Source organism: Chelon labrosus (genome assembly GCF_963514085.1).
Source record: "Chelon labrosus genome assembly, chromosome: 17".
NCBI classification, from domain to species: domain Eukaryota; kingdom Metazoa; phylum Chordata; class Actinopteri; order Mugiliformes; family Mugilidae; genus Chelon; species Chelon labrosus.
The window spans coordinates 1646405-1668153 of NC_140350.1; the positions used below are offsets into that span (position 1 = coordinate 1646405).

Genomic DNA, 21749 nt, shown 5'->3' on the forward strand with positions numbered 1-21749 from the left:
TGAGGTAGGTACATTAAGGATCTTGCCCAAGGATCCTCACTGGATGCAGTTGTACTTTCCCCTCACTGGCAGCCATTATATATATTATATTTGCCCCAACCGGGATTCGAACCCCGACCTCCCGTAGTCCACGTCACTAACCACTCGACTATTCAGCTGTATGTGTGTATATACATATATATATATATATATATATATAAAAGATGGATGTAGCAACAGCAGCACAACACTGCCTGCAGGCAAACCATGGATGGAGTTTCTCATGTAAGATTTCTGCATGAATTCCTTGACGATATGTTGTTTGTATCACTCCTGAGTGCTGCTTTCTATACTACCTTACCAGGGTGGTAAAAATAAATTTGTGTTATTGATGACATTACCAGTAGGTATAGTTACAGTGAAAATATCATCTGTGCTCAAATGATTTTATGCGCTTGTGTTCTATCCTCAGCTGTCCCCTTCCCATTGAGCCACCGCCTTACAATGAAGGAAGTGTTTGACTGCGAAGGGAAACCTCGTGTGGATCTCCTGAAGGCCCACCTCACCAAGGAGGGTCGTGTAGAGGAAGCCGTGGCACTTCGAATCATCAATGAGGGAGCAGCTATCCTGCGCCAGGAAAAAACTATACTAGACATCGAGGCCCCAGTTACAGGTATCAAACGTCGTAGACATATTTACTTGGGACTTAATGGTAAAGATCTAACCGCTAACCCTCTGGTTCGTGGACAACCCGCTCTACCTACTGAGCCACAGCCACCCTGCAGCATGACACACTTAGAGATTATTCAGTGTTACAGTTAAAGGAATAGATGTTTTTCATGACAGATATTTTTATTTTTCACAGTAGGAAAGAATGGTAAAAGTTATTTTTTTTAATGTCTGGACAGGTCTAATGAATGCCCCAGTAAACCATGGCAGTAAGACAGCATGCAACGTACTAGGACTCGAGAGTTCACTAAAGCTCACTAAAGTGACATGCAGCCATTTTTATATACACCTATCAGCATTAAAATCACTGACAGGAGAAGTAAATAACATTGACCATCTTGTGACAATGCAATGTTCTGCTGGTAAACATTTGGACCTGGCGTTCATGTGGATGTTAGACATGTTCCACCCACCTAGACCAGACAAGGCACCCCCACCCCATAGCAATGACACTGGCAGCAGCCATCCCCAGCAGGATGCAGCCTGACACAGACACACTAACAAAATCGGTTTAGGAACAACTCAAAAAACATGAAGAATAGCACAAGGTGTTGACCTGGCCTCCAAATTCACTAGATCCCAAACTGTTCAGGTATTTTTAAAAACTCAGCGGCGCTCAGATATGACTAGATATGACTACTCTCCTGTTCCTCACCGCATAAAGTCTCCTCAGACAATTTGATTGGGCTGGCAGATCTTTGCTGGGGTACAAATGAGCATCTCTAGCCCTCTGATGCATGAATTATGAAAGCCTTTGTCAAGATTTTTTTATGAAGTGTCTTTATTCTTCTCAGGACATGAAAACAAATATCAGGAAAAAAAAAATCCCAAAAATATGGTTTATTCATAGAGTTCCAGAGATGTCCACTCCAGTGGACTACATGCACCTGAGAACTCAACATAAAACATTGTGAACTTATTGTTAAAATTAATTACAGACAGTCCAGATGCAGAAAGTGAGGGTGCCTATAGTCAAGATGAGGGGCAGGATGCAGCAACTATTCTGTAGGTTGCCTTATTCTTTGCTGCGTTTGAAGTCTACAAAATATGATAAAATAATTATTATAGTAACACAAACTACAGCTAATCTGCACAAAAAATTATATTTTAAATGAACAGCTTATAAATATAACAGTTATACACTGACTTATAACCAAAACAGTCACAAGAAACAGTGAAGCAATTACATGACTTGTGTTAAAAAAATACTGGGTGATGCATGATGTCCACTTCAGTGGACACATGGTTAATCGTATTTTTCTACATATTGGAAGTAAAAATTTAATATTCCAAACGGATAATATGCTTCCTTAGCTGTTACTGTATATCATCATATTTTTTTACTTATGGGGTTCTTCTAGAATAGAAGCTTTGACAGGATATACCAGCAGTGGTCGGCACGGGTGGCTCTTTAGCGGCCACCTTGGATTCAGAGGAAGTTTACTTGCAGTTCCACCGACTGACCACTGAATAGACCTCAATGGAGTAGGGCAGCAGAGAGCACTCTAGAGGCTGATATGCAGTTCCACCGTAGAAACCACTGCATTAAAGAAAAAATGACTTTTTAGTAGCTGTCCACTGCAGTGGCCACTATGCACCACAGGGCTAGACCAACTTTCCACTGTGGTGGTTGGGGGAATTTTGGGTTAGCTTCCAGACTACTTATATCCACAAAGTGAAAAGAAAAATTACTCAAAAATGAATGTCTCCCAGATGTGTAACAAAGCAACTTCAAGCTAAAGTTAGTGCCTTTATTTGATAATCTGTTAAACAAAGTGTTTGGGAGCTTTTTTTGGATTTTTTTTCAGGGTCCTGGTGCCTAAAAAGTATTATACAATAATAAATGTTATATTTTATATTATATCTTTTTCATTTTAAAATAATAGTTTAGTTGACGAAATGTCTGTGAAGGTTCTCAGTCATCCAGGTCATGGTATATCCAACAAAGGTTCAAAAAAGGCAACTGGACTCGTAGAGTTTTTTGAGAAAAAACTCTACAAGTCCAGTTGCCTTTTTTGAACCTTTGTTGGATATAGTTGACGAAATGTATCTTTTAGTAAATCATATGGTGATTACAGGTGTTAATGCACAAAGTGGGATGCTCTGAGAAAACAATCATATATAGTAAGTGAATGTAATTTGTTTTACTGCAAATAATATAAGTAATATAGACACAATATAAACAGCTGTGTGAGGTTATACTATGCTATGTATATTGTATATTTACTGTAGTATAGCAGAATTATCCACATCTTGTGATGCTGCTGTGATGCTTTACCTCTGATGGCAGAATTATTCAGTCTTTATTATATCAGTTGTGTTCTGACTAAGTAATTCTGATTCACAAATCTAATCTGGAATAACACTAGTTTGAACAATAGGTGGCTCAAAGTTTTATAACTGTGGTTGCTATGTTAAATAAATATATATTTGTAGTAAACCAACTCCTTTCCCAATTGTATGGCCATATATCTCAAGGAAGACACTAAGTAGGCCATTTGATTTGGTGCATTATAAGGCTACATTCTTACAGTCTCCTTACTTTGGCATCTATATTTAATGTCACAAATGGTGTGATATTAGATATACATGTAATTATGCATTTAATTAGCTTTACTGTCATAACTGAAAGTAAGCAGCCAAAACAGAGAGGTGACAAATGGATGAAATGCACATTGAAGCGAAGTCTCAGGTTCTTCATGTCGATCAGGAAAATGGAGGTTTTATGTTTTAAGCATGAAATATGCATGGTGAGCTCAGCATTGTGTACGGGAGCTTGAACAGTTGTATTGCATCTTTGTGAGCCTGAGTGGTGTTTGAATGTCTCTGTCACTGTACGTGAATCTTTACTTACATGCATACGTTCTACCGTTCCACATTCTTTGTGTGTGCTTGTATGTAATGTATGTGTGCATGTGTGTGTTTGATTGCTTTAGTCACACAGGCAGTCTCCCACTCACATTGCTCTAAGCTTTGAGTGGGCGAAGGCCACTGTGGAGCTGATAGGGGAGACGGAAAAGCGAGAGGAGATGGAGGATGAGTAGGAGAGAAGGAGACAGAGAAAGATGATAATGAAAAATTGAAGGCAGTGAGGAAATGAGATGTAGGTTTGCACTCCAGAGCCATAGTGTTCACTAGGAGTAGTGAAGAAGTATATATCTCCCCAGAGGCTGGCGACTTTACTACCTCTTTGAGGTGAGAGCTCCTCATTTCTCAGAAGCAGAGGACTGTAGCGATGTGACGTTCATGAATCAACCGAATCTATTCACAGGCTCTTTAAGATGAACGTTGGGAACCGAATCGAAGTTTCGGTATTCAACACTGTTTTTTTTTGTTGTTTTTTTTTTGCTGTGGTTCACACAGATGCACACACAAGAAGGAGAACAGGCACAAGGGAAGGAGTAGAGTAGTGGTTCTTATTTGATATGAAAATATCGCATGACGTCATCTGAGTAGTCCACACTGCCTTCAGTGTGGACTACTTCAGTTAGTGCCTCAGTACGTGGCGGTCTCAAGAAAGGGGAGTTCATGATTCATTTGAAGTGAATGGCTGGCGACTAAAAGAGACAAAATGAGTCAAAGAAATTGCAACAGCATCTGGATGCACATTTGTGATGACAAAAACAGTGAAACCAAGTGTAATAGTTGCCAGAATATTATAGCGTTATAATGGTGAGTATAGCTACCTTCCAAGCAGTTGATCCAGGTCGATTCCCAGTCAGTGCAAAGGTCTTTACTGAATTTCCCACGGGATAAATAGAGTACCTATCAATCTAGAATCAATATTCCAGAATAATTCAAACTCAGGTAGCCCACCAATAGAATATATATTGATGGGATGTTTGTTGAATGTTTGAATGATTCTGATCCAGATCTTACCTTGTCATTCCAGTGATTACTTCCTTGATAAAATGAGTTACACCCAGGCTGACATCTTAAAACCAAACAAATAGCAAAATGAGCCAGTCTTTTGAACGGCTCTTTAAAGGAACGGAGTCACAAGATCCAGCTCATGTCAAAGAGCCATAAATCCCATCTCTAGAGGACAGAGGCCTATCAGCCAAAGACCACAGAAATATCTCAGTAAGATGACAACCGATAAGGTCACAACAGTTTATATTCTCTGATTCATTTAATACTTTTTTAATACTGCCTTATAAATTGTTGTAATTACAGAATATGAAGAAGAATGCTGGTAAAATACATATTGTTGTTGCAGGAATACATGCAGGAATACTCACATATTAAAGCCTCTTCTATTGCTTTGCTGACTGTTAAAGATAAAAGCCATCTATTTTTTTTTAAAGTAATTTGAAACTAAGCCATTGATAAAATAAAGACAATGTGTATATTTAACTCTTCTCCTTTGAAGATGTTTAACGTCCCACTACCAAGCACATTAGAAAATGACCGAAAAGATTGTCAGAAGTGTGTGAATTCTTTAAACAGAGACCTAATAAAATGAATGCTTTATATAAAAAAAGGAAACCCTCTTTGTCTGTTTGTATATTCGGGCCGGCTGTGGCTCAGTAGGTAGAGCGGGTTGTCCAAGAACCAGAGAGTTAGTGGTTCAATTCCTGGAATGGGCCACATGCTGAAGTGTCCTTGAGCAAGACACTGAACCCCCAGTTGCTCCCAGTGTGTGGCACTGGTGCGTGAATGTGTGTGTGCGAGCGAATGGGTAGATGTGTCCATGACTGTGAAGTGCTTTGAGGACCAATAGGTAGAAAAGCGCTATATAAAAGCAAGGCCATTTACTATAAAGCTAACCAGTGGAAAAACCCTAGAAATGTGTTTTTGCTTTGGTACAACGTATGCTATTTGCTACAGCCACAACATCCTCCTGCTCTTATTACAAATGCAGATTTTACACATCTAAGTGTACTCATACACTGCTGTCACTGTTGTGTGTAAAGAAAGAAGAAGAAGAAACACACGTTCTACATGTTTCGTTTTATGGCAGTATATTTACGACTGTATGTGGTTTCAGAAGCTACAACAGGTCCAAGGGTTTTATCAGGACATTTTTTTTAAAAAAAATTAACATTGTATTTTGTCTCATCAAACATGCAAAGACTCATATTAACATGTACAGTATGTGCGAAGTACTAAGATGAACCCTAACCCTAACAGAAAAAAGATATTCAGTTAGACTTCTTTGACGTCCTTGTCATTTTGCAGTCTGTGGGGACATCCATGGGCAATTCTTTGATCTTATGAAGCTCTTTGAAGTGGGAGGATCACCAGCCACAACACGGTACTTGTTCCTTGGGGACTACGTTGACCGTGGCTACTTCAGTATTGAGGTAAGATCATGAGAATATCATCTACCAGGGGCACAAACTGCAAAAAGGTCCATATATTCACTGTCACATCAGTAACTCTTTGTGTATTTGTTTTTCACAGTGTGTTTTATACCTTTGGTCGCTGAAAATCCTCTATCCAAAGACTCTATTTTTACTTCGTGGAAATCATGAATGTAGACATTTGACAGAATATTTCACCTTCAAACAAGAATGTGAGTACTTCTCAGTGTTTAGCACATTGTTTTTATTTTTTTCTCTTCTTATCTTTGCTAATGTCATGCATAGCCTTAAGCACTTTTGGTGGTAATGCACCTGTTTGTTGGTTTTGAAGTTAATTCTGTATGACAGTACGAAAGAGGACGGAACCGTTTGTCAGATATTGAAAACGCAGAGTTAACAGCAAATCACATTCATGCACAAGATAAAGTACCCCTTCCCAAGTTATGTTAATTTCTGTTGCACTTCTGTCTTCTGTTAGGTAAAATCAAGTACTCAGAGCAGGTTTATGACTCATGTATGGATGCATTTGACTGCCTTCCGCTGGCTGCACTCATGAACCAACAATTTCTGTGTGTCCATGGTGGACTCTCACCTGAAATACACACTTTAGATGACATCAAAAAGGTAATGACCAGCACTCAGCACTACCAGACATACAGTATAGTTATCTGTGTGTGTGTGTAACATACATTTATGCACGTTAAGTTGGATCGATTCAAGGAGCCACCAGCGTTTGGGCCCATGTGTGACCTGCTGTGGTCCGATCCTCTGGAAGACTTTGGCAATGAAAAAACCCAGGAATATTTCAGCCACAACACAGTGCGAGGTTGCTCCTACTTCTACAGGTGAGCTGTTTCTTTTTCTTCCTACAACAATTTAAGCTCTCTGGATTGTTATTCATACATAAACTGCTTTTTTACTTGGACGCTTTAATGCATCTAACTTTGTTTATCTTGTATTGTGAGCAACATAAATAGCAAAATAACCCTTGGACCTGTTGGTACTACTACTGATTCCAGTAGTAGTACCAACAATTGCAATTCCTAAGATGGCAACTTTAGGCTGGCTCCAAAAGTGGGTCAATCCTCATGTTAAAATGGCCAACTTTACAACAGAAATATTGTTTAATGCTTGAAATAAAATCAGTTTAATGATATTCTTAAAGCTTATAGATAGTGTTTGTGCCTGTTAGTAGGTAGGTTAGGAGATAATACCTCCTTGTGTTAAAATGGTTGATAGGAGGTATTCTTTTTGACTAACACAACAGATTGTTACAGGCTAATGATTAGCTGGTTGAAGAGAGAATAAAATATAAAATAAAATAGCATGACAAATTAGGAATGGGTTTGTTACACAACTACTCAACCGGTGACAGAGCATGCAAAAGAAGGAGCAGTGGGCACTGTCCTAACGTTGTTGAGAGACGGAAGAGAGTTGTGGAAATAGGTGGTGGTGAGGAGACGTGATTAAGTGGCATTTAGGGTGAAAGTTGAAAACTTTAGTTTTAACAAAGCTGCATCGTTTTTGTGCCGCTCATTTGAAAATTCCTCTTCTCTGAGAGCCATCTGACATCTGACATATGACATCTGAGATATATTTGCAGCAATAAAAGCAACACATGTTGATTGCTGTGGAAGTGTCTTGTTAGATAATCTTCAAGTATATGGCAGTAACAGTAGATTTAATACCAAACTGAAGCAGTGGTTGTTGAAAAATCAGCATTTTATTCTTTGGAAGACGGCCAGCAGCACTTAAGTATTAAAAACAAGCAAAACACATGCTTGACAAATGACAGATCAGAATGGTCACCAGTAGTGATCCATTGTGAGACAGGAACTCAGTGAGGATTATTCTGTACATGTGTGGAGGATGCTGCTATAATTGTCATCTATCTCCTTGTGACTTTGTTCTGCCTTCATTCTCAAACTAACCTCTCCATCATTATGACTTTTGCCAACATACAGCATGTATAATGCAGCACAGCGAACCATGTACTCCTGGGGATTTTTTGGGAGGGGGGGCATGCAATAAAATCTAACATAGATACAGAAGGTTGAGAGGAAAAAAGATATTACAATTTCAATCAAATACAAATCAGTTATTTAAGTAAAGCTGACAAAGACTGAACCGCAAACACACACACTACTGCAGTGGACAGCATTTGCCTCCCTAAACACAGATTTCTTGAAATCAATACTGAGCGTTTCACAAGTAGTAAAACTGCTTGTTTGTCAGAGCTGAGGAGAATTTATGAAATTGTTTATAAATTAGACATAAATTAAAAATGTCTCTTCAAATTTGTAACAATGACCAAACAGATGCATTATGGAGGACTGATTACCCTTCCACTCTTCTGATGAAATAATGACATTACTGCCTATAAAATATTCATCACAAATTCTCCAGTTAAGTTTTCGCATAAGGCTTTTATATGTGAGCTATATTATTTATGTGCGGGCCTAGCATTACTTAAGGCACATGCTTTCAAATAATGTGTAATAGTAATGTTGTATGACTATTAAAAGTCTGTTGTCACTTAATACTGGCTGCACTGCATCTTAACAGAATCATTTTTCTAATTAGTTTATTGCACAGTGGTTGTAATTACAAAATTCAGCTCGCTGATTGAGTGGTTATTAACATTCATTTTTTGATATTGGGATAAATGAATGTGATGGCCCCCATCATGACAGATGGATTTTCTTATCTGAAAGGAAAAAAAACTCTCAGTTTCACACTCACAAAACAGCATGTCCATCTCTCTCTGTCTCTTTCACTCATACTCACTTGCCAGATTTCTCTCTCTTTCCCTCTCTCTCTCACACACACACACACACACACACACACACACACACACACACACACTCACAGGCTCACCGACACATTATTGTGTGTTTTCACAAAGGGGAGAGAAGGAAAGTGAGCCGCAGGCAACAACTGCGTGTGTACTGTGTTCTCTTGCAGTAATCAATAGATAGCGTTGGAGCAGAGAAAAAATAAATTAGTACAGTGAAACCAAAAATAATCTTGGACAAACTTCATTTTTTTATTAAAAGGGATGCCCTTACTGCTTCTGCAGTAATGCAATGTAGATGTGTTTTTAATAGAAACTGGCGCCGTTTTTACCTAGCATGTAGCAGGTCTATTAGGGTACACTGTCAGCCATACTGGAAAGACTTACAACATAATTATGTTAGTGTGTGACATCTGTGTATTTTATATATTGGCCACCGAAAAAAAGGTTGACCATGTGACCTAGATAAACGGGGAAGGTGGTTTTCGCCAGGTGCTCTGGGCACAGTAGACTCCTTGTTTTTCTTCCGGCACAAACCTTTGAGCACTTAAATATTTTAAACACTTCTGAAAGTTTGATGGGAGCATGGACGGCAGTGACTGTAAGGAAGTGGAGGGAGAAAGGATTGTTGCTGGGGAGGATTTACTCTATGTTGTGGTAGGTTTGGTATACATTTAAAAAGCTTTCCAAAGCTGATGCTATTTTTATGTTTATTAAAGTTAATGGAATATCTTTCTGTTTCAGACATACAAATTCTTTTTATTTTAATTTTTATTTCTTTTTATTGATAAAGAAAAACAGGACAAGGACAAAACAGTGCAGAACATTGAACAAGATAAACTGCTAGTTGTGTGCGTGTTGTGTTGTGTGGGTGAGTGGAAAATATATATAAAAAAATAATAATAATAATTAAAAAAAGAGATAAAGAAAATCAAATAAATAAATACGTAAAAAAAAAAAAAAATTGCAATACCAGTATACAAAGAGGGGAGAGGATGACAAGAAATCATTGCTACCTGTTACATTATATTTTGCTTAATTACAATAACATAAATCATATTTTCAATGATAAGAATTATAGACGGTTTAGTATAGCAGTGTAAAAGGATTTATTTTTATTTTTTTCGAAAGAAATAAAACACAACTGACAGAACCTTTACCTATTGAGACAGTTTTGTTTAAAGAGGGAGGAGAATGTGAAAAAATAAAATAAAAAAAATAAATCAATAAATAACAGTTTAAAAAAAAAAAAAAAAAAAAACGTAACAGAAATAACAACAAACAGCTCAGTCATTCCTTTGTGGGGTGCTGGCTGGGTTTTTGGGAACATCCGGGACACTATAGACACCTAAGCACATATTTTTGAGTTGGGACCAGTATGTATAAAACGAGTCACTCTGATTGTTTTTTAATGCTATTTGTTTTTCTGTTGAGATGTGGTTGGATAATAGGAGGAGCCACTGAGATATTGTGATTTTTGTTCTGTCCTTCCAGTTTAGGAGGATGGTCTTTTTATCAACTGTTAGAGCGATCAATATTGGTTGTTCATATTTCAGTGGCGGTTCAACTACCGAAAGGTCTCCTAGCAGACATATAGATGGGGAGGCTGGAATACTGCGACCTATAACTAGCGAAAGTGTATTGATAACGTTTGTCCAAAGTTTCTGAATTGGTGGGCAGAGCCAGATGGCGTGAAAGTAATCATCTATAGTGTTTGTTGTACAGTGTAAACGGATGTTATTTTCTACCATTCCCATTTTATATAATATGTTTTGGGTGAATTGCACTCAAAAATTTTGTATTGGATAAGTTGTAGTTTGGAGTTTTGTGACATTGAGAAGGTGTTATTGTAAATGTGTATCCAGGTTGTGATATCGTTGGTGGTTCCAAGGTCCCTTTCCCAGTCTTTTATGGTTGGCGGGAGGTTATTGTCTATGTGTATTAGGTGTTTGTATATTTTTGAAAATGTTTTCTTCTGGGTGGATAGTAGTTTTATTTGATTAAGCAATGGGGGTATTTGCAGAGTGTTGTTTATTATATTAATTTTCTCTTTTTAGTTGTGAATATTGTAAGAAACTGTTATTGCCAATGTTATAATGTTGTTTTAGTATGTCATGGGGTATGAGTGTGTTGTAATCGAATATATGCTCCAAATGTGTTATTCCTGCTGTTATCCATGACTGAAAACTTAAGGGCTTGTTTGTCATTTGGAAATCCGGATTGTGCCACAGTGGAGTGAGTTTATTGGGGGACATGGGATGTCCTAAGATTTGGTTGGATTTCCACCAAGCTGTCAGAGTCACTGCTATATATGGGTTTTTGAAACAGTTGTGTTTTTTGACTGATTGTGTAAGAAAGGGGAGATCTGATATTGATACTTCTTGACAGTCGTATTGTTCTATGTCTACCCAGGGTTGCTGTGATAGTTGTGGATATTGTAACCATTTGGGTATATATTGTAGGTGATTTGATAGGTGATATAGTTTGAAAGTCGGGGCAAGCAATCCTCCATAGTCTCTTGGTTTCTGCAGGGTGGAAAGTTTGATTCCAGTTTTTTTGTGTGAATTTATTTATGACAGAGTCTACTGCATTAAACCATTGAGATGTGGGCTGGACTGGGGTCATTGCAAAAAGATTATTATTATTATTTTAGGTAAAATGGACATTTTTACTGCTGCTATTCTTCCAATTAGTGAAATGGGTAGATTGTTCCAGCGAGTGAGATCTTCTTCTATACTTTTTAGTAGTGGTGTGAAATTCAGGGAGAACAACTCTGGCAGCTTGGTGGAAACGTTGATGCCAAGATACCTGATGTTACAAGTTACTGTCAAGGGGAGCTTTCTAGTCGCAGAATTCCAGCCTTCCTGACAGATTGGAAGGATTTTAGATTTTGACCAGTTTATAGAATAATCAGAGATTCTTGAGAATGACGATATAATATTTATAGCTTTGGGAAGGGAAGTTATGGGGTCTGTTAGATATAATAGGATGTCATCTGCATATAAACTGATTTTGTGGTGGGAAGGGTGAGTTTGTATTCCTGTAATGTTTGTGGCCTGACGAATGGCAGCTGCAAGAGGTTCAATGAAAATAGCGAATAGTAGCGGAGAGAGTGGACATCCTTGTCTCGTGCCCCATTGTAATATGAAGTGCTGTGATGTATAATTATTTGTTATTACTGATGCTGAAGGTGAGTTGTACAGAATCTTAATCCATTGGGTGAACGACTCCCCAAAACCAAATTTTTTAATGCCGGTAAGGAGGAAACTCCAGTTGACTTTATCAAATGCTTTTTCTGCGTCTAATGATCCAATTATGGTGTTAAGATGATTCCTTTGTGATAAACTGATGAGACTGAATAGTCTGCGCATGTTTGTGGATGAGTGCCTGTCTTTTATAAATCCTGTTTGGTCTGGGTGGATGAGTGTGGATATGACTGTTTCTAATCTGTTGGCCAATGCTTTACTGATTATTTTTTGGTCGCATTATCAGTTATTATTGGTCACTTAGTTTCTCAGTCAACCAGGTCATGGTAGATGTAAAAACCAAAGTTAAAAGAAAGACATCTAGACACGAGGTTTCAGGACTCGTGAGGAGTTTAGGTTCTTACTTATGGGTGGTGCTCACATCTCACATGACTAGGGTATGTTAATAATTAGATATTTCATAAGAAATTATAGAATGTTCACATTAACCTGGGTGGTGTCCTTCACAGTGGCAAAAGTGGTACTGCAATGATCATAAATGCCAGGCTCAGTGGTTTATAGGTTTACACTGACTGCTGGGCTTTTAGAAATCAGTGCTAATAGATTACTCACAGTGTATTTTTGTCTTTCACTGCATAACCATTTGAAATTGTTGGTTGAAATTGAAAGTGAACTTCTAGAGCAAACTATCATAATAATAAACCAACATCCATCCTGTTGAACTCTAATAGGTTAATGCTGGTGTGTGAAATGCACATTATGGCACATTATCATTTGACCTCATCAATAAGTATCGAATACATTTCCACTGACAGAGACAGGATATCAAGTAAAGAGTGAATACCAATAAAGAAAATGTAACTTGTAAATAGGTGGGTGCATGCGACTGATGGATTAAAGGATATATTTTTAGTCATACAGCAGTGGGAATAAATAAAGGAAATACAGAGGATCTTTTGTAGGGAAGTGACAGATTGAGGTGGTGTTAAATTGATGCCTTTCATTTTAAAATCATTGTCTTACGGAAGCAAAATAAGGCAACTTAAAGAAAGCCTGCAGCATGTGTTTCTGTCAGCATTTACATAGGAAAAGCACTGTCTGCTTACTAGATTGGCTTATTACAAAATATGCACTTGATGTACTTTGAATACAGAACAGCTATTTTATGGCAACTTTAAGTGTGGCATCGTATTCAGATTATCTGTCTAAACTAGTTTGCAGTTCTCATTTTATTTGAAGCACATTTCCTGTCAGGTTAGAGTTGTGGGGCAGGAAGCTCTGACTGCTACTTACTGGGTTTGCTTATTTTCTACTGCAACAGGTAGCTGTTGGGGTGGTTTTTCACACCCTTGCATCACCTTAAGCAAGGCTTTCATAAATACATTTATGAGCAGTAAAGTTTTGTAGTTTCACTTCTTGTTAGTGAAACTGTACATGAAATTATTATTTCAGTCAAAGTTAAGCTAAGATTTGTACTCTTGCACTTTGCTGCTAGCCCCACCCTTATATGTTACAGGACAAAACATCTTCTGTGATATCTCTAAACCCAGTTTTTATTTCTTCTTTTCTAGTTATCCAGCTGTATGCGAGTTCCTGCAGAGCAATAACCTATTATCAATCATCCGAGCGCATGAAGCACAAGATGCCGGGTATGTTATTACTGCAACACCCCTAAAAAGACCCACAAACAAAAACAGATTCATATTTCCATATATAAGAACTAGCTCTGCTTTTATTTTTGTCTTCGCCTCCACCTGACCACCCTGAAGCTACCGGATGTACCGTAAAAGTCAGACCACTGGATTCCCATCCCTCATTACCATCTTCTCAGCACCAAACTACTTGGATGTTTACAACAACAAAGGTCAGGAAAATCTCCTTGGCTCATCGGTTTATGTTATACATGTCTTTGTTTCAGTTTGCCTTTCATCTGTAATAGTGGTGTTATTTTGTTTTTTGTTTTTGTTTTTTGAATCACAGAAATGTGCCTGAATGATATGAAGCCATAGCTAACGTTACCTTGAGAAAATATCTTTGTATGGATAGTAATAATTGGATAGATCTACAAAAACAATCAAAGCAATGAATTGTTGTGTTTGGAGAGTGAAAATATGGGGCTAATTGTAATATCTAATATTGGTATGGACATTTGTATTGAAGAAGGTTGCAATGATATTCGTCTTTTTTTTTTCCAATGCCATTAATGTATCCCTGGCCTTCTAACAAGATCTGGGAGGGAATTTGTCAATTTTTCCATATGGCTGGTATAATATAATAGCGCATTATATCACTAAAGGGGAATTTGACATTTAGAACTGTTGAAAAGCAGCCATACATCTCATAAAATGACTGTTATGGACTCATCTGTATTAAAATGATTTAAACAGCACAAACTGGAGTGTATGGGTTAATATAAATGCATTTAGCTGTGAGCAGGCACAGGAATGCATCAGGGAGCCCCCGTTTGTTTGTGTTCTCAGATCTGTGTCTTGGTTGCCATAGGCTATGGGAGATGGGGAGCGTGGGAGGGACTGTCGGCATTGCTGACTATCTCCTTGTGGCTTTATCCCTCTTGATGTAACAGTGTCAGCAATCCCAGGTCTCAGCTAGGCCATCTAGTGGCTGAATATCTGATTTTTTTCTTTTTCTGCTTGTCTGAAATGTGTAATGTCAAGGAAGAGAACATATATGAAACACTGTTGTGCATAAGGCTATAGCACACAATAGACTCTGCAAGAAAAAAGCAGTACAAATACATATTTGTGAGGTATCCCAAAAAAAAAAGGTTGCCTTTTTTGAACCTTTTTTGGATATACCATGACCTGGATGACTGAGAACCTTCACGGACATATTTGTGAGGTCCAACTTTTCTCATTTTTCTTTTGAGGATAGAAACGTTAAATTATATTCAATATTTCTGACACAAGTATATTAATTGCAGAGCAGCTGTTTAAAATGCACTGGTTGTGGTTATTCAGTAATCGAGGTTTATTTAGGTCAGATGGAATAAGAAAAAAATAGGCAACAATCGTAGTCATAGTCATGCTTATTTTACTGAACCACAACAGTGATTATTTGTTTAAATTGTAGATATTCTTTGACAGTTAGTTATAGTTTGTTATAATTTAATCATTGCCATCACAAGTTCCTGTGATATTCTAAAGATACTGGATTTACTTGTGCCTCTGCAGAATACACCAATAAAGGACTCCCCTTTGCAACGCTAGCTATCGTATATAAGCACTTTGTCTCTATACAATGCATCATTACACGCTCTTGTCAGTTTGTAGGTTCAATGGGAACCTATTGGCAAAAGTGGAAACAAATATTCCTAAGTGACCCATTGCTGGCCTTCCGATTAGTCTGCTAACCACAAACCAGAGGGCTCTTACTCTTTGTCATGTCCTGACTTCCTATGTTACTGTCTCTAGGTTAGAAAAACAATAGCAATGCCATTCCAATAGAAAAAGGTTGAAAACCTGTAATACAGAGTCTAGGTACAATGGGCTAAAAACAGCTAAAAATTAACTCCATGTTATTTACGTTAATGGTCCCTATTGCACCTTATTAATCCTTCCTACGTATATAATATGTATTCCTCCATCTCATCTTGTGCATGTACAAATGTACAATGTACATTTGTACATATGCTAGTTCTGTTCATTTTTTGCTGATACTATTTGTATTTTATTTTACTAGATTTTACTTATATTTTATTTTATTTAATCTTTCTTTTACTTGTGGTTCTTAACAGTGTTTCTTTATGTGCTACTAAGCTACTGTGACCAAGCAATTCCCCATGTGGATCAATAAAATTTATCTAAGTCTAAGTCTAAGTAATTAGCAGCCACATTAACATTGGCAGACACTGGAAAGATGACTTAATGTTCTTTCACCAGTTTTCAGTTTTTAAGTATGGTTATTTACTCCACTATACCCACATTTGTTTTTCACATTTTTGTAGAATAAATCAATAAACAATTATGAGTTTCTGTGCTAACTACAGTAAGTCTATAGGTTCTTTATATTCTTCTATGGGAATGGACCCCTACATCGATATTTCTTGCCGAGCAACAGTAACATAGGGGGTCAGGACTTAACGAATGTAGAAGCCCTCAGGTTGGTGGTTAGCAGACCAATCAGGAGACCAACAAAGGGTCAGTTATGTTTATATGTTTATTGGAAGCAAGCCCTACCTGCAAGATGCAGTCATGTTGTGCTGCCATGTTTCTACAGTAGCCTAGGACAAATCAAACACTGGACGTAGACTAGAGCTTTTGCATTTTTTTCCCCCATTTTTAGCAGCCACCACACAGTCTCCTGCATGCAGAAAGGAACTTGTGAGGAGAGTATTCATTTGGGTGCATTCTGCACCCTCCTGCTAAATCATACAAAATTTACTTTAAAGAAATGCACCACACTGTACACTTCATGGTCAAGAAGGAACAACACAGACTCTCACACACACACACACACACACAGACTCTGGAAATCTCTAATCCTTCAGTTTGTCTGAGGCAACGATGATTCTCTGGATGCTGTAATCTACATTTCAACAAGACTTAAGACTTATAACTTACAAGACTCCTCCTTTTCTCTTCTCTTCTGCTTCCCCAACAGCTGCTGTACTGAAATATGAAAATAATGTCATGAACATCCGACAGTTCAACTGCTCACCTCATCCCTACTGGCTCCCCAACTTCATGGATGTCTTCACCTGGTCTCTGCCGTTTGTTGGAGAGAAGGGTATTCAATTATTTGAATACTTTCTACTTCCTAATCTATTATCTCCATGGCTTATTGCTCAATAATATTACCTCTTTCCCATGCACTATTTTTCCCACAGTCACAGAAATGCTGGTGAATGTGCTGAGCATCTGCTCTGACGATGAACTCATGAATGATGAAGATGAGATTTTTGATGGTGAGATGTCGTGTAAACAATAATTTTATAATTCATTATATATATTTATCATGGCGCATTGTGGGTTCAGTTCTCGCGCTGTACACTAAACTACATCTACCAATGAAATCTGCACACACAGCTGTTCAGAAACACTAGTTAATCAAACGGAAGATGCGTGTTTTGGCATCTGGGTGATTTCAGTTATAGACGGAAAACAAAGCTTCTATTTACATTACTGTCAGTGCCAGTGAAGTAGTGATAGCACACTCCTCCCACATCTACATAATTCAACATTAAGGATTTTAATTTCATGTGCCAAATTTCTTTGAAAGTTTTAAACTTTCAAAGAAGTTGTTTCTGGTGAATTACAATGGCCTCTATTAACTATATACTGCAAAACATCTTACTATAATGGTATCCCATATATTCTTTATAACATATAGTGCTGGGATTGGCTCCAGCACCCCCTCCGACCCTTCACAGGACAAGCGGTTACAGAAGATGAATGAATGAATGAGAGAGCAGTTGATTCAACTGTGTTTTCATTTTGGAGGCTGTGGTTTGTAGTACTGTTGAATTGTGTTGTTTTCTATTATTTTGACAACCCATTGTAGTCAGTGTGCTGGGCTAAAGAACAGACACACTTTAGTGTTTCATTTAAGCCAGTTTAACAGCACCACAAACTAAACCTTCAAAATGATCATACAGTTGAATTACCATTTTCGTAATCAAAGAATAAGAAATTTCAACATAAACTGAACATTATAACAGTCCCAAAGCTCAGATATAGTGCAGGACTGTTATATTAGAATGCATTTTCACTTGGGTAACTAATGTTTTGGCAAGTGAGTATATATATGAGCATATATATTAGTATTGCAGCATTTATGTGCTGTTAAACGCTAAAGACAATTTCTCATGCCTTGTAAAGGTTTGTGCAGCTGTTAGTGCATGCATGTGAAGCCTGTAATGACAGTCACCATATTTCTTTGCAGCCAACGCAGCAGCACAACGCAAGGAGGTCATCAAAAACAAAATCCGTGCTATCGGGAAAATGGCCAAAATGTTCTCAGTTCTCAGGTAGACTTTTTGTTTATTGGTGTGTGAACGTAGGTAAGAGTGCGTCCATGTGCACTCAGCATATGTATCTTGTCAGAGCGGGTATAAAGTTTTTTTTTTCTAGTCTGATCAAGGTTCGGCAAAATGTAATGACCCTTTTTTGCCTGCCTGTCTTCTGTGCAGAGAGGAGAGTGAAAATGTGTTGACGCTTAAGGGCTTGACGCCCACTGGCATGCTGCCAAGTGGTGTTCTTTCTGGAGGCAGACAGTCAGTGCAGAGTGGTGAGTACAAGGCTCAGCCATTTCTCTCTTAATTTACTCCTTGTGTTTTATTTGTTTCCTTTCTTCATCACCATTCTCAGTCCTACTATTGCTCTTCTCTTTCTCTAAATGACACCTGCTTTATAGTAAGTTGTGGCTACTGTGTTGATTCTATTATAGTACCAGACAGAGATGTCAGCTTAGCAAGTCGTTACAAATAATGTATTAGCAAACTATTGTTTAGCTACACATATGGAAATAAATAACTTATTCTCAGTTTCTCAAATCCATCAAAGTAACAGCTAAAACGCTCTTTGATTTTTGACAGTGTGATTACAAATTACACTCCTAGTCTTTCCGTCTTACAAGATTAAAAGACATTAAGAGTCTAATATTAAATATATTTTACAATAAAATTCTTACCTAAAATGTGTCTGTCCCTTACCTCCGCCTACTACTCCTTCCATCTCAGCTTGTCTGTCAACTCTTTTTCTCCATAGATCAATCTTTGTCAATTTTTCATAGAGATTTTTTTCCAGATTGATGCTGATTCTTTCAGTATTAACGCTCTTCTAAATTGGGCTGCACTGCCAATGAATACCTCACCCGGCCTAACATGAGTTGCCTTTTTTTCCACTGAGGCTGCATTTTTAACATTTGCATGGCTTTATCAGGAGTAACCTGCTCTCCTCCTCCCCCCTCAGCCACCATTGAAGCCATTGAAGCCATCGAGACGCATGATGAGGACGGAGAAGGTAAACCGGTGCTCCTTCTCCCACCCTCTCTCAATATGTTGTCAGGGTCTCGTGTCATAAAGGCCTCTGGCTAATACAATAATAACTCCACGTTTTGACATGGGGATGGTGGTATGTCTGGCACTTTACTTTGCAGAAGACTAAAAGGTAAATTCAAGATAGATAGATAGATAGATAGATAGATAGATACTCTTTTAAGGTATCAAGGAACGCTCCTGATAAATTTAAACCCTGCAAAGTCAAGTGCTGCTAAGAGACGCATGACTAAAGCACATTGTTTTAGGTTTTGCTTGTAAATGGCCTCCATCTGGTTCTTAAAAGTGTTGCATGCACGAGAACGAGAAACAGACCAGAGCATCAAAATGACATATGCATCCTGATTTCCGAGTTCCTGAGGTAATTTTTTCTCACTAACCATGGAGCTGCAGTATGAGACAACAGCCTACAGCGGAAGCACTTTTTATATGTAAATCCTATTGGAAATAAGCAGTGGGTTGAAAGGGGAATTTGTATTCATAATTTAGAAAAATGTTTCTGTTTTTCACAATAAGGGTATGCTCACAGTGTCATGGTTGACTGCATTTTCGCTAGCATACATGTTTCAATAATAATTACAATGAGACAGCATTTTGTGGACCTATTTCTTCTATTGTTTAATCTGTTTTTGGTTGAAACTGGATGCTGAGGTGCAACAGGTACAGTAAGGGATATCAGTTGAGGGGAGGTTTTTATTTGACCAAACCATGTCAACCAGCCCCACCTATAGGAAAGTAAGCAGTACAGAGTTCATACAGGCATTTGGGGTATCGATATGGACTCGTAGGAGCCAATTTGTGGTCTTAGAAATTGATTCTTTAAATTGTCAAATTGTAGCAGCTTCTTCTTTGATATAAGTAAATAGAACATATCAGTGATGTGTTTTTGTTGTGCTTCCATTATTGGAACAGGGTCCTTTATTCCTAATGAAGATACACTGTACATGTGTCTTTTTTGGTTCTAATGCCATGGAACTCCTAGAAACATTTCATATAAACGGGAAAATAAACAACGTGATATTAGAAATATTCTAAGATTGTGCAACTACATAGCGATGCTTATCCCTTTCTATGCGTTTTCTCTTTTCAGCTATCCGGGGGTTCTCACCCCAGCACAAGATCACCAGTTTTGAGGAGGCTAAAGGTCTGGACCGCATCAACGAGCGCATGCCACCACGCAAGGATGTGGTGAACCATGTGGGTCACTCCATGGGAAAGATGAATATGTCAGAGGCAAACGGCACAGAAGACAACAGCAACATCCAGTGATGATGCTGTCTGAGCCTCGGAACCATGCCGCTGTTGCGCTACGCAGCAAGACTTTGCTAAATCGGAAATTCAGGCCTCAGAACATAGAAATAAAAAAGGCCCACAGAAAGAACATGAAATCTGCAGCTAATCTAAAGTGGGCGAAATGATCATTTATTTCATGACAGTTTGTCATTGCACAGTCGTGGGAGGGGGGGAGCTAGGCTTCACAGCAAAAGGCAGGGATGAGGAGAGGCCTAAGCTTGACTGAAAAGAAATGCAGTCGAAAGTTGTGTCTGCCTGTTGTTCCCTTTCTCAATTCAATTACAGACTGAATTGCTGGGGATTGTGTTGTTGTGAGTGCTGACACATGTCTGCTCCTTCATTACAGGGCCTGACAGAAGACATAATTGCAGTATCCATGTCACACAAATCATTTTACTGTTTTATAAAGTGTTTATTATGACTCACTCACAAATTCACTTCATGAGGAAAATACTGTTGTTTACATGTTTTGCTAGTATTAAATCACACCACTTTGTAAGGAAGAAAGCAAAAAGGGAAGGAAGCAAAATGTACCTCTTACAACTTGCAGCGCTATCTTACTGGTGGACTTAAATTTATTGATTTACCTTGTTGTAAGGTGCTGTCAACCTGAAAGGGGAGGAGGGCTGGGTGTCCACATGTGCTCACATCACTGGCCTGAACACCAAATCCTGCTCCATTCCCCATCTTCTTCATCTCCCACTAACCTGTTGGGTTGAGGGAAGAAAGGGAGGAGATGAAACGAGTATCTTGACGTTTTGGGTCCACTGCTTACTGTAGATACCTCAGCATCACCAAGATATCTAAAAATGTCACACTACCCCATATGAAGATGGATGCAAGCTCATGAACATTTGTACATGAATTTCAAAGGACGATACTTATCCCCAGATCATCATTATTTACTTCCTCTTCACTGGCATTTTAAGCTTTACACATGAGAAAAGCATGGCATTTGATCAAGCTTTACCTTGTGACTATATGGTTTACTCTTTGAAAAGTTGAGTGTCCTATGCTGAAGGAGGTTCCAAGATCGTTCTCATATCTTTTGCACTGCTGGACAGATGACAAAGCGGCATTAACACCAGTTTCTGAGAAGAAGAGAAGAAGCGATTTTGAATTTTGGGACATGCTCTGCTTTTAGGACCCTACTTGATTATTTCTCATGTGCGTGTTACTAAAGTGAAAGCAAAAGAATTCTTGCAGCCACTCAAGAGTACATTAGCACCCTTTGAGTTTTTTTCAGTTTTTGCCATGCTGCAAATACATTGAGACTTCAAGAGCTACAAAAAGTACGATATCAGACTGAAAAGGAAATTGTACAAATGTGTGAATTCCCAAAATTCAAATATCTTTACAAAAATTTCATTCTTTACAGAATGCTTAAACATGTTTTAATTTTCACTAAAAATGTACATCTTTAAAAC

At 38.1% G+C, this 21749-nt stretch overlaps 1 protein-coding gene and 1 long non-coding RNA gene across 2 annotated transcripts; one reads left to right on the forward strand and one right to left on the reverse strand.

Moving 5' to 3' along the window:
* Positions 1 to 208: 208 nt before the first annotated feature.
* On the forward strand, positions 209 to 20692 carry LOC311502075 (protein phosphatase 3 catalytic subunit alpha-like). Its single transcript, XM_084564187.1, has 13 exons — positions 209 to 652; positions 5890 to 6014; positions 6115 to 6226; positions 6493 to 6638; positions 6720 to 6859; positions 13586 to 13663; positions 13784 to 13878; positions 16635 to 16760; positions 16861 to 16938; positions 17916 to 18000; positions 18163 to 18260; positions 18944 to 18994; positions 20120 to 20692. The coding sequence occupies exons 1-13, from the start codon at positions 421 to 423 to the stop codon at positions 20296 to 20298; spliced, it is 1545 nt and encodes a 514-aa protein (XP_084420313.1). The 5' UTR covers positions 209 to 420; the 3' UTR covers positions 20299 to 20692.
* On the reverse strand, positions 16097 to 21486 carry LOC311502076. The gene is made up of 3 exons (XR_014699536.1): positions 21293 to 21486; positions 20910 to 21029; positions 16097 to 16642 (listed from the first exon to the last, which is right to left on the reverse strand). It is a non-coding gene; the product is annotated as an uncharacterized lncRNA (long non-coding RNA).
* Positions 21487 to 21749: the final 263 nt, after the last annotated feature.

Bases quoted from the DNA above. Each gene is read 5' to 3' on its own strand.
- LOC311502075 (XM_084564187.1), top strand. From the start codon at position 421: ATGATTTTATGCGCTTGTGTTCTATCCTCAGCTGTCCCCTTCCCATTG. The intron at 6,639-6,719 runs GTAATGACCAGC...ATGCACGTTAAG, and splicing joins CTTTAGATGACATCAAAAAG to TTGGATCGATTCAAGGAGCC. The intron at 13,664-13,783 runs GTATGTTATTAC...ACCACCCTGAAG, and splicing joins CATGAAGCACAAGATGCCGG to CTACCGGATGTACCGTAAAA.